At 38.1% G+C, this 16,176-nt stretch overlaps 1 protein-coding gene across 1 annotated transcript in view; it reads left to right on the top strand.

Moving 5' to 3' along the window:
- CDKAL1 (CDK5 regulatory subunit associated protein 1 like 1) overlaps positions 1–16,176 on the top strand; it is a 618,432-nt gene that overhangs the window by 388,433 nt on the left and 213,823 nt on the right. Inside the window, 1 exon segment of the mRNA XM_043508315.1 lies at positions 6,249–6,394. Within this exon segment, the coding sequence (XP_043364250.1) occupies positions 6,249–6,394 (146 nt within the window).

The following is a 16,176-nucleotide window of genomic DNA, read 5'->3' as shown; positions in this document are numbered from 1 at the left end:
CTTGACGTCTTTGAGGAGCAGTGGACGCTGTCCGGTGTTCTCGGGTCGTTGTCCCCGTCCAGTTCCCTTTGTTTGACCCTTTGACCACACTCCTGTCCCTGTTGTTTCATTAGTTGTCCCCTGGATTTATTTGGTGTCCAGGTCCTGTGGATCCCCCTCTTAGGCTGGGGGGGGATTCTTTAGCAGTGGGCGGGCTTTTCCCCCCACTTCCTAGATCCCAATAGGATCACTCTCCTGTAGCCATCTGGCCCAGCCCTGTCACAGTAGTTATTAGTAGATGCCACACTAGAGGGAAAACTGGCAGTCAGCTGTTTCTATTATGATTAAAGACATAAGTTTCCAAATGTGGTTCCTTTAATATGTCCAGATAGGAATCAAATAAGTTGTATATTTTTTTCCCTACTGGCAGAAATATACAACTAAATCTAGTAATGCAAAATGCTGTGTGAAAATATAAACAGGAAACAGATGTAGAGATGCTGTGAAGTAGAACTCTGTTAGTCCATGGTATCCTTTACATCCTCTCTGGGCGACTAACTAATAGTTTTAATAAGTGATGAAATCTAATATTTTGTATTGAGTGTGTGCTGTGGGAATATCTGTAAGGATTAACTAAGTATGACTGTTCAATGCAAAGCTGTATTTGAATAAAGCCTGTATTGTAAATCACCTGGTTGAGTTTTAAGTACATGAAAGGTGAGACTTGATAAGACTGGGAAATCTTGTTTATCTTGAAGTTTTGAGGCAGCCATTTCAAGTAACAGGTGAGCTCATATAGGCTTTGAAACCTGACATCCAGGTTTTTAAGTAATCAGACAAAACATTCTTTTTGTGCATATGTTCCAGCTCCTTATGGACAACTGCAGACTCCCAGTTTCCTATCTTAATGGGCAAATTAAGGAAGTAGCACTAGTGGCACTTGTAAGACAAGTGACATAGAAGTTATGTTTACACAGCAGCTGGGAGGATGCTTCCCAGTGCAGATAAACACGCACTTGCTCTGTTTGGGCTAGCACTCTAAAAATAGCAGTATGGCCATGCCGGCATGGGCAGTGGTTCAGACTAGACACTTGCGTACGTACTCAGGGGGTTGGGCAGGTTTGTACTCAGAAAGCTAGTCCCTCTGTCCATATCCACACTGCTATTTTTAGCACACCTGCATGAGCAGAGGTAGAGCATATCTGCCTACCTGCACTGAGAAGCACGCTCCCAGTTGCTGTGTAGGCATGCCTAGAGAAATGCCTGACTGGCCAGTACTTCTCTTTTACCTGTTAGCTCCACAATTGTTTTTTAAATGCACTGAAGTTAAGAGTTATGACTTCTGTTATGGGAAATCACAATATCAGGGAAGATTTGACATCTGAAACTGATGTATAAGCAAGCCCAACAGTGTTGTTGGTATTTTCTTTGGATATGATCTCTTTTTTTCTCTTGCTTTCTTTTTTGTCTCACTGAGTTTTGTGCAGATCACTGAAAAACAGGGCAGGGCACAGTCTAACTGTCTTTGGAGAGTGTGTAAACATTTAGTAGTGCAGTAAGAAGACACACAGACCCAGGAAATCTGACATTCACCTTATATATACAATGGTTAATGAACAATTTGAAAGCCTAAATTGGAATTTAGCATTTTGACTTTGCTGGCTCAGCTATAGGCTATTCAGTGACTTAATATTGCAGGCTGCAATGATTATTCCGTTTTAAAGTGGATACAAACGCATTATACTTGCACAGCTTTTAGAAAGATAATCACATACGCAGATTGGTACCACTACCTAAAACTCATCATTAGTTTGTCTTATCAGTAAAACAATGTAGCTCGCATGCCTGGTTGCAAGACACAAATAATATTTTACCTATATGCTGTTTGATGGGACAACACTCACTCCAAAATCAAAGTGAAGGCCTTTTATCTTTTTACCATTTCTGATAGCTCATTTTTCTTGTTAGCTGGTGAAATAGAATAGCATGGGGAATAATACTTTACTTTCCATACCTGGAATCAAAACCTTGAGGAAATCATGTCTGTCTTTACTAGTTAGATACCATGGAGCTTTGGATAATAAAGCTGGAAGTCTTTGATTTTTATGAGAATTAATAAACCCTTTCAAGAAACATATTTCAAACAATTTGCACAGGACTCCTTGAAACATTTCAACATTGAAAGTTAACCCTGTTGTGGATGGCCCCAGAGGTAACTGCATCAATACACAATGACCAGTGTATTGATGTAGTTACAAGTTACCACACAGCTCTTTCTAAACTAGTACATTCATTATTTATTTATTTATTTATTAAGGTAAAAGCGTTACAGAGAATACATTAAAATAATCAAAGAACTTGAACGCACACTTAAGGTTACCAGAGATCATTCCCAGCTTCCGCCTATGGCTCTGGTAGGTTTTAATCTTTCAGAACCCACAGCTGGGTTTTCCACCGGTTGTAATTTATCTGTCTTAGATGCAAAATGAAAACCCCGAACCAGTGTAAGCTTGTGCTATTTATTCAAAAGTCCATTCTTTGTCTGTTGGTCTCTGGAGAATCCAGTTTGAACAGAGAATCCACTGGTACCTCTTGTGGGAGAAGGGGAGCAGGGAGAGGAAGAGGGTTACAGCCTGGCAGGTTTGTCTTAATCACCATCCATTGTGTTTAGTTCCTGGAGGAGCTGTGGTAGCCCTCTCTCATGGAGTAGAACACAATTACACATAAACCATTCATTTAAAACAATGGACACTAAAGATACTTCATGGAATTGCAGTATCTGACACCGTAGTATCACTGTCTGCTCTACTCATAGCGAATCCATATGACATGCAATTTGTATGCCTGCTCTGAACCTGGCCTTTTATCTGTATATAATATGTACATCTGTGTCTCACACACATTTCACTCACTCACTCACTCACTCTCTCACATACACACACACACACACAAAATTAGCTTTTTGAAAGATACATTTGGTTTGAAATTGAGACCCCTGTGTCTTTTCCAAATATAAACCAGTACTGTGAAAATGTCAGTGACAATTATCAACACATAGGTGACCATCTCATGCATTCCCTCAGGATTTTTTAGCTTCCTGACCTTACACTTGTGGTTCTTTCTGTGAAAAGTCAGGGGCCCATAATGACAGTTGAGGACAGTTCATTTAATTAAAGCTGGGAATCCTCTGACATATTGGCACAGAATTGAGCAAAATGAGTTTATTAACTGAACAAAGTCATGTTCTTGTTCCTGATACAAATCTGCAACTCTGATTGCAAGGATCATAGAAGCCCCTGTGTGGTTTCCATGAAACCTAATTGAAACAAGCAGTTTTGACCAGGGACTTTTTTAATATAACTGCTGAATGTATTTCATGTTAAGTTTCCTGTTAGTACACTGTGCAGTAGTACGCTGCAGTAGGTCAAATGCAAATTGCATTGATTTGCTGCAAGTTACTGTGAGTTAATAGTTATTAGGTTGTTCTTGTTTGGAGTAGTCATTGCAGAAAAAATGTCTTCTAGTTTTGGAACCTTTGAAGTTTACATTTTCACACTTTTCTCTGCAATCATGACAGCTGGAATCTTTCTTTAAAAAAGCAAGCAAGCTGAGTTTCTCATATAATCACAGTAAAAGCAGTAAGAAACACAATAAATATTGAGCAACTATGATAAAATCATGAGAGTTGGCAACACTGCCGTGTAGTCTCCTATACTGTCCAGTATTCAGTATAACCTTACCAAGTGAAGTTACACCTCCTATTCTTTTAATATTTATTCATTTATTTATTTTTATAGAACCTCTCAAGCTATTCAAAACTTAAAAACAACATTTGATGTAAAGCTGGGCTCTGTAGCTCAAAGAGAAGCTGGCACTATGCCAAAAAGAGGGGGGGAGGGAGCAAAGAAAAGATAACTTCAGAAATGGATGAGTTAAAGAGGGAACACAAAGGACCAAGTCTACCACTATATATTGCTTAACACAATTTTGATTGGGGTCTATGGATGGTATCGTACTGGAAATATAAAATAACAATTAAATAATTGACAAAGAAGAATTGACTCAAATATAAGAGCCTTAGACTGGCCTTAGAACAGCTAGATGAAAAATGATGTTTCTTTTAGATGTGAGAGCTAGAGAATATGAGTGGGAGCTTAAATCCTTATTTTATTTATTTATTTATTTTATTTTATTCAGTGGTCAGCACAAAAAGATGCAAGTATTCATGGAATCATAGAATATCAGGGTTGGAAGGGACCTCAGGAGACCTCATCTAGTCCAACCCCCTGCTCAAAGCAGGACCAATCCCCAACTAAATCATCCCAGCCTGGGCTTTGTCAAGCCTGACCTTAAAAACTTCTAAGGAAGTATTGTACAAAGGAAGCTGAATAGGAAAATAGTAAAACAAAGCTAATGAACGTCACTAGCTGTGAGTGAGGGGATTGATTGGTTGATTTAAAAACTGGTCAGGGACATATTTTAAGAAAGCTTCAAAAAATGCTGAGGCAAATTGGTGATTTTTGCCTTACTCCTTATTCCTTACATACTTGTATCATAAATGCAGTATAGTTTTGAGGGATAATTCAGGGTAAACTGTTTTGAATTAGGAATAGAGCTAGCTAAAGAGGATTCCTGTGCAAAGGAATTCTGTACTGGAACAGTATTCAATTAATCATTCATACTGGAGCTCTTGCCTTGTTTCCCTATTTGATAAAGGAAAACTAATAATTTTATTGGTGATGGGCAGAATAAGGTATTTGGTTTTGTAAAGCTGGGGTGGTTCATAGCAAATGTTTTTATGGAAATCCCCAAAATTTGTGGGGAAAAGCTAAAGAGAGATTGGCAAAACTGGCAGTGATTTTATTTGGCAAAACTTTGTGTGTTGGGGTGGGAGGGTTGGATGCAAGTTTTATGTTATTTGAATATCTAAAGTTTAGATTAAAGATTCTATATTTTTTTTACATAAATGTTTCAAAAAAATACAGGTGCCCTGTGGCACTTTTCTGTCATCAGTGAATGCGCTTGATGTACCTTGAGTTAATCTGTTAGCTTGGTTTAGCTGTATATACCTTGTTGAGCATTAATTGCATTATTTGTGTATTTATTAATATTTGTACTAATGTAATGTTTTAAATTTGGTTTATCTAGTTAAGGTAGTCAAGATGTTTTCACCAAATAATGTAACTACTTCTCTCCTTCATTTATACAGTGTTTTTAGGCCAAGATTTCCAAAAGTAATTAGTGAGTTTCGGGGTATTTCAGTTCTTGAGTGCCCAATTAGTGACACATTAAAGATGTCTGTTTTTGGAGGATGGTGAGGGGGGTTAGCTTAGCACTTTCTAAAAATCAGACCCCTTTAAGGCACATCAACTTGGGCAGCCAAAAACTTTAACTTAGATTGTATATTCTGCCAATGCAGGCTGTAAAAAGCAAGGAAATAAGCAGTTAAGTCATTCATCTTCCCATATACTCACCATTACATTCCAACCATGACCCTACATGGCCCCCATCCTAAAAAAAGAATGAGGAGTACTTGTGGCACCTTAGAGGCTAACTGGTCCCCATCCTGTATCCCCACGGTCACATGTCCTCTGCTAATCCCATTACATCTTCCATCACCCTTCAAGCCCACCCTTGTGCTTCGAAGTACTCAATAAATGTATTTCCTTTTAAAAGTGTCACCTTTTAATTTCCAGTTTCTTCTTGCACTTGAATTACAGGCTGAAATCTGCTACATAGTAGAGGAGCAAGTCATTGACTCTTCCTTAATTAGCAAATGGCCAATCTTAAAGATGCTCAAAATAGAAACTAAAGAGGATGCACTTAGATGCAAATGTGTGTGGGCTGGTTTGTCTCCCACAGAAAAAGACTATTCATTGCTCCCTCATGAAAATCATAACAGGTGCTCTCTGAGAGCACTGCTAAAGATTTTAATCACACTAAGTCAGAGTTCTGGAATTTTGCTCTTAAATAAGTTTGCTCTTTAATTATATTCTCTACCAAACTATACTAGTTAGAGGACAACACTCTCTTGATACATTCTATTTGAAGTGAAATATAATCCTAAATTTTTCATCTTACTGCTGAAAAATCCTTGCTAACCTCTCCTCCTGTCCTTGCTTGACAAATGGATAGGCAATAAAATTGAGTTTTGTTTGGGCATCAGAAGCCCCATTACTGATCCCTCATTAGCATGTGTGATTTTTATGAGATTTCTGTGCATTGTTTTAACGTTTGGCTAAAAATATTTTCTTCTGACTGTTTTTTAGGAAATGGCAAAGATTCTCAATCATCCAAGAGTATATGCTTTTCTTCACATACCAGTCCAATCTGCTTCTGACAGCATACTCATGGACATGAAAAGAGAATATGGTGTGGAAGACTTCAAACGGGTAGTGGATTTCCTTAAAGAAAAGTAAGTCTGTTAATACTCAAGAAAATACCACTGTTCTTTTTTTTGCAATGTCAAGAACATGTGGCTGAAAATGCAGTTACTTGCAACCTCATAACTAAGGTATGAAAAAGCTTTCAAAGTCTGAGTTTTCTATAAACCTCTTGATGTCATTTGCCTGAGTTTCATAAATACTGTCCATCTCTGTGTGACATGCTTTTAATTTGTCAATAGAGATTCCTAATCTTTTTCAAATAATAGAATTTTAGATTATTTTTATGCCTAAACTACTATATATAGGTTGCTTGAAGTTCACTTTGCTGAAGTCTTTAACTTTAATGTGGCTTTTTGTCATTGTATAATCTGCATACTGGAGATGGTCCAATTCATGATAACATAAATTGAGATTTTTTTTTACTAAGTAGTATTTTATGTTCTCTAACTGGAATAAATTTACTTTTGTATGTTAATCCCCTGAGTTGGCTTTAAAGAATTGCGACGATTTATGGAAAGACTTTTTTCGTATAAGGACAGAATATATGTTGACATAAGTAAAAGTGTGTCTAAACATGTTGTATTTTCCCTAACAAAAAGACAAATGTTGTTATGTTAAGCAGGAAAACATTTTTAACAGCCAATAATAGTACATTTAGTATTCTATTAACTAAGTTGGGGTTTTTTAGTTGTTGGGTTTTTTTTATTTATGACATCAAGTACTAAGATTGAAGTGCAAAATGTGGCACTAAATATCTTTCTTACAATTACTTTGTAACTTCTTGGCCTATTTTGAATTAATATTCCGCTGTGGAATGACAGAAAACTCATAGGTTTCAGAGAAGCATCTGTGTTAGTCACGAAAGCTTATGCTCTAATAAATTTGTTAGTCTCTAAGGTGCCACAAGTACTCCTGTTCTTTTTGAGAAAACTCATAAAAATCTGAAAGAATTATTTCTCACTTTCTTTCTTTGGCTATCTATCTATCTGTCTGTCTGTCTGTCTGTCTGTCTATCAAATATGGGTATTTGTGTGTGAATTTGTGTTTGACTTAGCTTGGGTGTGGTTTGTCGTTGTTTTGTTTTGGGGTTTTTTTTGAATGAGTGAAAGTTCTTCACTTTACACCCTGGGTTTGGGATTTCACTCCTTTGTACACACTTAATTTAGAGTGTCAATTTTTCTTATCCAAATCACTGTAAAATACAGTGGTTTAACTACATAAAGCATGAAATGCGAAAAACTGCATGGCAGGTGAGAGGCATAACAAAGAATAACTATTAAAAATGCAAACTTCTCCTGCAAACTTTACTGAGGTGAGTGGATATTCTTATGCACTCAGGGAAATTGATTGCAATGGGGTTACTTGCAAGAGCAAAGGTTACATCCATTATTTTCTATTATCATCATCATTATATTTACTCGTTCTGAGAAGTTTTATTTTTTTCAAATGTATGTAATGCCTTTGTTGTTGTTGTTTTAATTAAGAGGTTATGTTGGCACACATCTTAGCTAGGAACTATGTCAATTTATATCTGAACTGACTTGAAGCTGATTCATTATTCTCTTCAGTAGTTTGAAACTTGGTAGCTATTATCATAACAGCAGCTGGATTTCAGATAACCTAGTAGAACTGGCACATATTGGGGCATATGGAAATTTTTTAAAATCATGCAGCCCTTGCACACAAAAAAGAGTGTGAATTACTTAATATCCAAATTCATAGCAGCTACTCGTTGAGAATACCAGTAATCTATGACATAAGTCATTTTCCACAAATTATTATTACTTACGTAGTAAATTTAGTTTAAAAAAACCTAATTGATTTGATGTCTTAATTTAAAAAAACAGTAAAAATAACATTTTATTAGAAATCTAACAGCTTATCTAGTGGTTCCTATTAGGGAACAATTTCTATTTAGCATGATGGAAAATTCTTTGCAACACCTGGCAGCAGAGTGAGGTAGCTATGCAAGACACAGAGAGATATTTTGGATATTTGAACATGTGCACATCTGTTAAAGTCATTTGGTTTTTCTTTTGTGCTCAAGAGCATGTGGTTTTTATTTGTAGTCTTTTCTCTTCTGGTAGCAGCCAGCTATGACGTTGCCATGTAGACATTCCCATACAGATTTCTCAAAGCAAGAATTGCTGAGACATAACATTGCCACAGACTTCTCCAGAGTCTAGAATAGCTGATATTAACTATGTGTGTGCTGAAGTATTTTAGCAGTACAAGGAGTGATGGCCCTCTTCCATGTCACAAAACAGATCAACCACAGCTGTAAAGTTTGAACCCACTTACTGCAAACACTAGCACAGGGCCCAGCCAGTAGATTCTGAATGGCACATACTCCATAAAATCAGGCATCTGCCAAGTAAGCATTTACTCTTAGAATGACATTGGACCCATAACACCATAGGTTGACTCAGTGAAGGAGATACTCCAATACTTGAGATATTCCATTAAGCATTCAGATACCTTGATGAAAAAAACCCAGACAAATAGAAAGAAAGAAATTCTGAAATCGATAGGAGTGGAATGAGAGAAAGTGAACCATGTGGTACCTGATCTGTTCATGCTGGGGCACTAGGCACATAATGACCAAGGAACCCCTCCATTCTCAGAGAGCCAGGGGAAAGAAACATGGGGCCACCTTCTTCGATGCATCCGATGAAGTGAGCTGTAGCTCACGAAAGCTTATGCTCTAATAAATTTGTTAGTCTCTAAGGTGCCACAAGTACTCCTTTTCTTTTTACTCAACTGAATGACACTGCTGTTACCTGAGATGAGGCTTTGCAGCAGTGTTTGCAATAAAAGGAAACAAATACTATGGACTTGAGAAACTGGATTAAAGAACTCATATTTCCTAGTTTATGCATTGTAAATATGTCTGTCTTATACAACCTTGATACCTTTCAGATGCATTCCTTTAACTCTTAGCATACAGACATTTTCTTTAATACAGTATCCAGAAAATGAGTGCTGTGGAGGACATACTGTTACTGTATCTGCTATGCAGTGATCATATGTCAATACAGGGTTATCAGACTTACTCTTTAAATGGAATTTATTTGTAAGTGGCTTCAGTTTCAGAGAATTGAACATCAGCATAAAGGAGATGAGAATATGTTGATTCCTTTAGGATTAAACTTTTGAAGGATGTTGTTTGTAGCTCTAAAAATATAGGAAGTCTGCTTTAATTATGTCAAAAACTTTTTCAATTTAATACCTTGAAATTTACTTTTAGCAATAAAAGCAAATAATTGGAATATATTTTAGTTAAAGAATATTCGAGATCTGAATGTCACATTTTGTAATTACGTCAATAACTAGCAACATGATCATACATTGATGAAAGAACCTTTAAAATGGTGATTCTCTTTTGAAATTCTTGTTTGTTGATTGAGCTTAATTGTGCTACACCCTGTGTGATGAGATTATGTTGTTAATGAAAAGATAAATGACTCTTTCTCTCTCACTTTCTCTATACAAGCTAAGAGAATTTCAAACCAAAAACTTGACTGATAAAAGAAGGAAAATTCAGAGTTAAAGCTGACAACTTCAGCCTTAAATCTTGAGAAAGAGCAAAGGAACAACCTTTTCAGAGATGAATTTAATATTTCTCATTAACTTTTTGTGTTCTCGTGAGATTGTGTCACATTTTAATGTGATTGCCTGCTCCCATCCACTCCAGATTCTTCCCCAGCCCTCAAAACTTAGAAATATAGATATACTTTGAAGGACAACAAATTTGTGCTGTCAGACCAAGAGGAAGCAACTTTCAAAGTCAAAGATCTCATTAAAAATACCTTGTCATCAGCCCTCTTCTGCCCTATTTCTCCCTACCCTCACTTCCCCATTAATATCTGGAGACTTAGCTGGAGCACCTGAACTGATCTCCATTGCTTACAAAAGGTAGCCAAAACTTTTAGCAGCAGAGTGAAAAGCAATTAAGTGAATGAATATTAATATAACAGAAAATGAATTAAAATGTTAGAGAGTGACTAATACTTTATGAAGAATAAACGAAGGTCTTAGTTGCCCAGTGATTAGAGTCTTTGGGGCAATGACATGAAAGATAACTAGCTACATTTATAAAAAGGTGCAGAGATACCTTTAAAGTCTGCTGAGGTCAGACAAGGTTTTGGTTTTTACAGTTGAAATTGCCAAACTTGAATAGATCAATGATTCATTTAATCTCCAGCCACTTCCTCTGACAGTAGCCAGTACCAGATGTCTCAGGGGAAGGTGTAAGAAATCCTGTAGTCCAGGGATTCTCAACCTTTTTCTTTCTGATGCCCCCTCAACATGCTATAAACACTCCAGGTCCCCGTGGCAAGGGGCACCGGGGCTTGGGGTTTCAGCCCCAGGGAACCACAGTTGAGAACTGCTGCTGTAGTCAACAGTAAGAGAATATCCTGGCCATAAGGGAAGCATCATCTTAGCCCCATCTGTTAGTGATTGACTTATGCCCTGAAGCATGAGAGTTTATATCTCCCGTTGTCAAACCTCTCAATTGTCCCTCAGTCAAGGGACATCATTTATTTTAGCCTCTGAGTTAATTGTTCCATGTAAATTCGTTGTCAGTCTTATTGTTGAAAATGATTTACATCAGAAAGAATGTAAAACTGAATTTATAGACAGTTATTTACTCTCAATTAATGGATCTTGCATCATTTTAATTTTCCTGTATAAAAGACTTGGGTCCATCATTATGTTCATTAGTTATACATTATACTTCACATTTGTACCTTGGCAGAGTGGGAGGCATGCTTAGTTATGTGTTGTGTGTGTGGGTGTTACATTGAGGGAACGGGGCTTGTTTAGTCTGCAGAAGAGAAGAGTGAGGGGGAATTTGATAGCAGCCTTCAACTACCTGAAGGGGGGTTCCAGTGAGGATGGAGCTTGGCTGTTCTTATGATGGTAGATGACAGAACAAGAAACAATGGTCTCAAGTTGCAGTGGGGGAGGTCTAGGTTGGATATAAGAAACCACTATTTCACTAAGATGGTGGTGAAGCACTGGAATGGGTTGCCTAGGGAGATGGTGGAATCTCCATCCTGAGAGGTTTTTAAGGCCCATCTTGAGAAAGCCCTGGCTGGGATGATTTACTTGGTGGTGTTCCTGCTTTGAGTAGGGGTTTGGACTAGATGACCTCCTGAGGTCTCTTCCAACCCTAATCTTCTATGATTAGATAATATATAAATTTCTGTACACACACACACACACACACACGCACACACATAGGCATAGTTACATACTGGAACAGATTACCAACGGAAATTGTGGAATCCCCATCACTGGAGATTTTAAAGAACAAGTTAGAGTAACATCTGTCAGGGATGTATGTTTTTATTATCCATATAAGTGAACTCTTTTTGAACTCTACTGTGACAAAGTGGGAATGTTAATGTTTTGTCTGAATAGTGTATGCAAGCCTCAGTTTCCCTATGTGTTATTCAAGTATCTAGGTGGTGGGACAATGGTGTGTGTTCATTGCAAAGACCCCTAAAGGGCAGGTGTGACTGCCATCTGGCTGCCTGGGCACAGGCAATACCCGACACCCTATATCCTAGCAACTGATGGCCAGGGCCCATCTCCTGCAAGAGCCAGCCAGAGGTGTTGGAGAACAAAGCAGAAGATGGAGACCCGGTGACCTGTTTGCCCAGTAAAGAGATAAAGGACAGAGGAGGGACATCTGGGCATGAGTGAGGGTGGGCTGCTGGAAGTGAGTCAGTCTCATGGTTGGATACTGCGGGGAGAGAGCCCAAGGCTTTCGGTTCTGGATCCCCCCAAGATGGACATTGCGGAATGCCCCTAATTTCCATGCTAACAAGATCTGCTCTACACTGTGATCCCGATGACTAATAAACGCTTCTGTTTTACTTTGCTGGCTGAGAGTCACTGCTGACTGCAAAGTTGGGGTGTATGGTCATTTTGGGGGCATGTAAGGCTTCCCCTGGTGTCCCATTCAGAGCTCACGGTGTGAACAGAGCTGCTGAACACTCTGAGGTCAGACCCAGGCAGGCGCTGAAGCCAATGAGGTTTGCCCTAGTGAGAAAGTGCCCTGAGAGGTTGTCACACTGCAGCAGGGTCATGTTTGAACTTCATTCAGTTCCAGAGCACCAAGCCTGTGCACTCCGTGACATCCACTAAATTCTTGGTGTCAGTATCATCTTATGGTAATGGGTTCCACAGGTTAATCATTGTGTAAAGAACAGTTTCATCTGAAAGTTGTCCACACAGCAAACTGCCAGATATTCAATTAGTCTTCAGTGAAAAGATGAAGGTCAGAGTCAATCCTGCTAGAATTTGCACCTATGAGTCCAGGAAGTCTGGTATTACAAACATGAGGCTTCTCCAGCTTGGCAATGTTAATACAAACTTTCCCATACTACTACTGAGCTAAGGTTTAAATAAAGAATCATCAGAGAGATTTTCTAAACACACATTTTTCAGTTTAAATAAGCATGATTTTTGTTGGTCTCTAAGGTGCCACAAGTACTCCTTTTCTTTTTGCGAATACAGACTAACACGGCTGCTACTCTGAAACCATGATTTTTTGGACATCCACTCACTTTCAAAATGCCTATTATAGTATTTACTCAATACGTTGTAAGAGTTCCCTCACAGCCATTACACCCTATCACATAAATGTGTCTTTTAGATATCTTTCTAAAAAACGTTTTTGAAACACAGAAAAGACTTCTTAGGATTCATTACATTGTATCTTGTAGGTCCTACTAAGTTTAAAGATCACTGATCCGTAGACTGTAACAGCTATTACAGATTTTATTTTTAAGTAGATTTTTAATTTTTAACAGTTTTAAAATAATTTTTAATAATTGCCCTCCTTTTGGAGATTGCTAGTGCTTGCTAAGCTCCTGTAATTGACATCTGCAGAGGAAATTTCATGAGTTAAAAAGAGGATATTTACAAATAGCTGCAGTTTTTTCAAATGGATTACCTCTGTAGAGCCACACTGATCTTTTCCTCTCTCCTTCTCTTCAGATAGTTTAAACAGACTTCAGTCAGGTCTTGGACAGGAACTGAAAATAGTTTTGTGGACAAGGCCTTTTGTAAACCAGGGTATGAGCATTTGAATATTTTGTCAATTTGTCAGTTTGGTTGTGTCCCCCCCATGGGATATGGGAATTTGGTATTGTACATCTCTCGGCTTGAGAGCTCTCTTCGCTCAAGCTGTAGGGACTTGGGTTTTAGCTCTGCAGGACCATGGATCATTTCCTGTTCTGCAATCCAAGATGGAAGCTGTCACAAATGTACACTGTAATTTACTTTTGTACTGCTGCTCTAAATGGTTGCATGGGTTGTTAGTGTGATTGTGGCCTCCCTGTGGTGTGACTCTGCATAGGGAGTAGATTCAGAAAAACACAAATTAATGGTGTTAACAAACCCCACATTCGTTAGGTCCAAGTCATTTATTGCTGTGAGAGGAGTTGGGTTGAGTGCGGAAGCTACACTAGATTTGTTGCTTTAGTCATTATTTTATCGAGTTAACAAATTTAACAAGGCAGACTTTTTTTAGTGTTTCAAAATATAATTGTTACCAAAATGTTTAGCTATAGCTTGTCTGTATTAAATGATATTCATCATATCTGTATCATGTCCATCTGTTTCTATTTAGGTATGTAGGTAGATGAAGAAATAATGACTGTCTATAACAGTGTGAGTGAGTAACTGGTTCAACCTCATCTACAGTAATTTCAGGTGTACATGATGAGCTTTGTGAAAATAAGTATGATGCAGACAATCTTCTAATGTTAAAGCAATGATTTAACATGAAGAACATGTTTTTGCTCTCTAAATTCTTAAAACAAAGAATAACAGAAAACATATTACCTTAAAAGCCAACTGTTCATTAGATTATTAGTTTGCAGTGGCTTACGAAACTGGGGGTTCTTTACAACGGAAGGAGGGGTGTTGAATACAATTAGAATAATTTAAAAAACACCACTGTTTACATTTATACCCTATCATCCCCACCCTTCAATATCGCCCCTCACAAATAAGAGTGCCCAGAAGAGGCATCACTTTATTATTCTTTGGGGCTAAAGCTTATAAACAATGGTATTTTAAGGGGTAGATTCTGCCACGTTTAATTTTGTTTAGCAAATTAAAATATAATAGAACAAGTATTGTTCTTCAATAATTATTCCTTCTAAAAGCTGGTCTTTGTAACCATATGATGCTATCACTATTATCCTTATGTTTTGTTTCCCTTTCCTTCCGTTTGTTTGTTATATTCACTTAATGAGTTTTGTCTTGAATTAGTTTGTTATATCTTTGGAACAGGGACTATCTCTTTGTAGAGTGCTCAGGAAAAGGTACTGTAATCTGATTTTGGGGAGTCTTAGTAGTGTAAACAATAATTAGTGTGCGGAATTATAGTATAGTATTATATATATATATATATATATATAATGCTTCTTGATGTGGTAAGAATGTAATGAATGCCCATGTGAGCTTCATCTTGATAGTCTCAGGAGCTGTCATGGTGTTCTCTTTTTGAGGAGTCATCTTTCTAAGTCATCTTTCCTGCTCATGTATTGTTTGAGCAGGTGAAAAGAGGCTTTCATGTATGACTTCGTAACAGTCCACTTGCTAAGGAAATTACCTCTCTCTTCCCTGTACGCGTACTACAGCTGTGTTATGACATCCAACTTCACACTAAGAGTATTGGCTGTTTATATCTCTTTATATCCCAGAGTATTACTGTTACACCTGCTAGCCAGTTATTTTCATGTGCCTATCACATGGTATGTGGGGCATATGCTGTCATGTTAATTTAAAACAATCCTTCAATCTGAGACTGCTTTTGAAGGTTAAATGGCACTGTAGAAAATTGTCACGTTAACTTTTCACACCACCTATATATGACTTTAGCCTCTTGATTTTTAGGAATAAAAACTACTTCAGCCTGTGTAATAGCTCAGTTCTGCGGCAGTGCGTAACAGCCATCCAGTTATGCAAGAGTTGTGCATTCCTGTGATTTTAGGGAACTTTCTTCTACCCACATTACATTTTCCTGAAAGTCAGAGAGTATCAGTTGAAATTGTAAATTGAGAGATGAAAGCTAGTTCTTTGGCGCAAGACAGTCTTTTTGTTCTGTGTTCGTGCAGCGCCTTGCACAGTCCATGACAAGAACGCCTATGTGTTACAGTAATACAAATAATAAGCAACGCTCATGCCACACACCCATAGAAGTTCTAGAAAGTTATGCCTGGAATTGTAAGAGGGATAGAACAATCCACAGTCCTAGCAGTCTTTGCAAACTGCTGTATGTGGACACAGTACATTGGTGAACTCAAAAAAGGATAGCAGTTGTTGACAATGTAACACCCTATTATAAACAGGGCCTTGGTCAAGAGATTTTTTTCAATGGTTCCTAAAATGAAAAGCATGTTTTCAGTGCCATGTTTTCAGGAACAAAAGTATTTCTCATTTCCCTTTCTTTTAGTTTAAACGTGGTATGGAACCTGATTACTTTTTACCAACCATAATTAATAAAGTTGTTGGGAGTGGTGCCTTCTGTTTCCGAAAATTCTATACTTAAAGCTTTCACTAGATCAGAGGTGGGCAAACTGCGGGTCACATCCTGCCCATGGGACCGTCCTGCTCGGCCCTTGAGCTCCCAGCTGGGGACGCTAGCCCCTGGCCCTTCCCCTACTGTCTCCCCTCCCCGCAGCCTCAGCTTACCCTGCCACCAGCGCTCTGGGCGGCACAGCAGCGTGGCTGGCTCCGGCCTAGTAGCACAGCTGCCAGTCCTGCTGCTCTGAGTGGCATGGCAAGG

Source organism: Dermochelys coriacea, chromosome 2, assembly GCF_009764565.3.
Source record: "Dermochelys coriacea isolate rDerCor1 chromosome 2, rDerCor1.pri.v4, whole genome shotgun sequence".
Lineage (NCBI taxonomy): Eukaryota > Metazoa > Chordata > Testudines > Dermochelyidae > Dermochelys > Dermochelys coriacea.
Note: the sequence above shows the minus strand (reverse complement) of the source record. Positions and strands in the feature narration are given on the sequence as shown.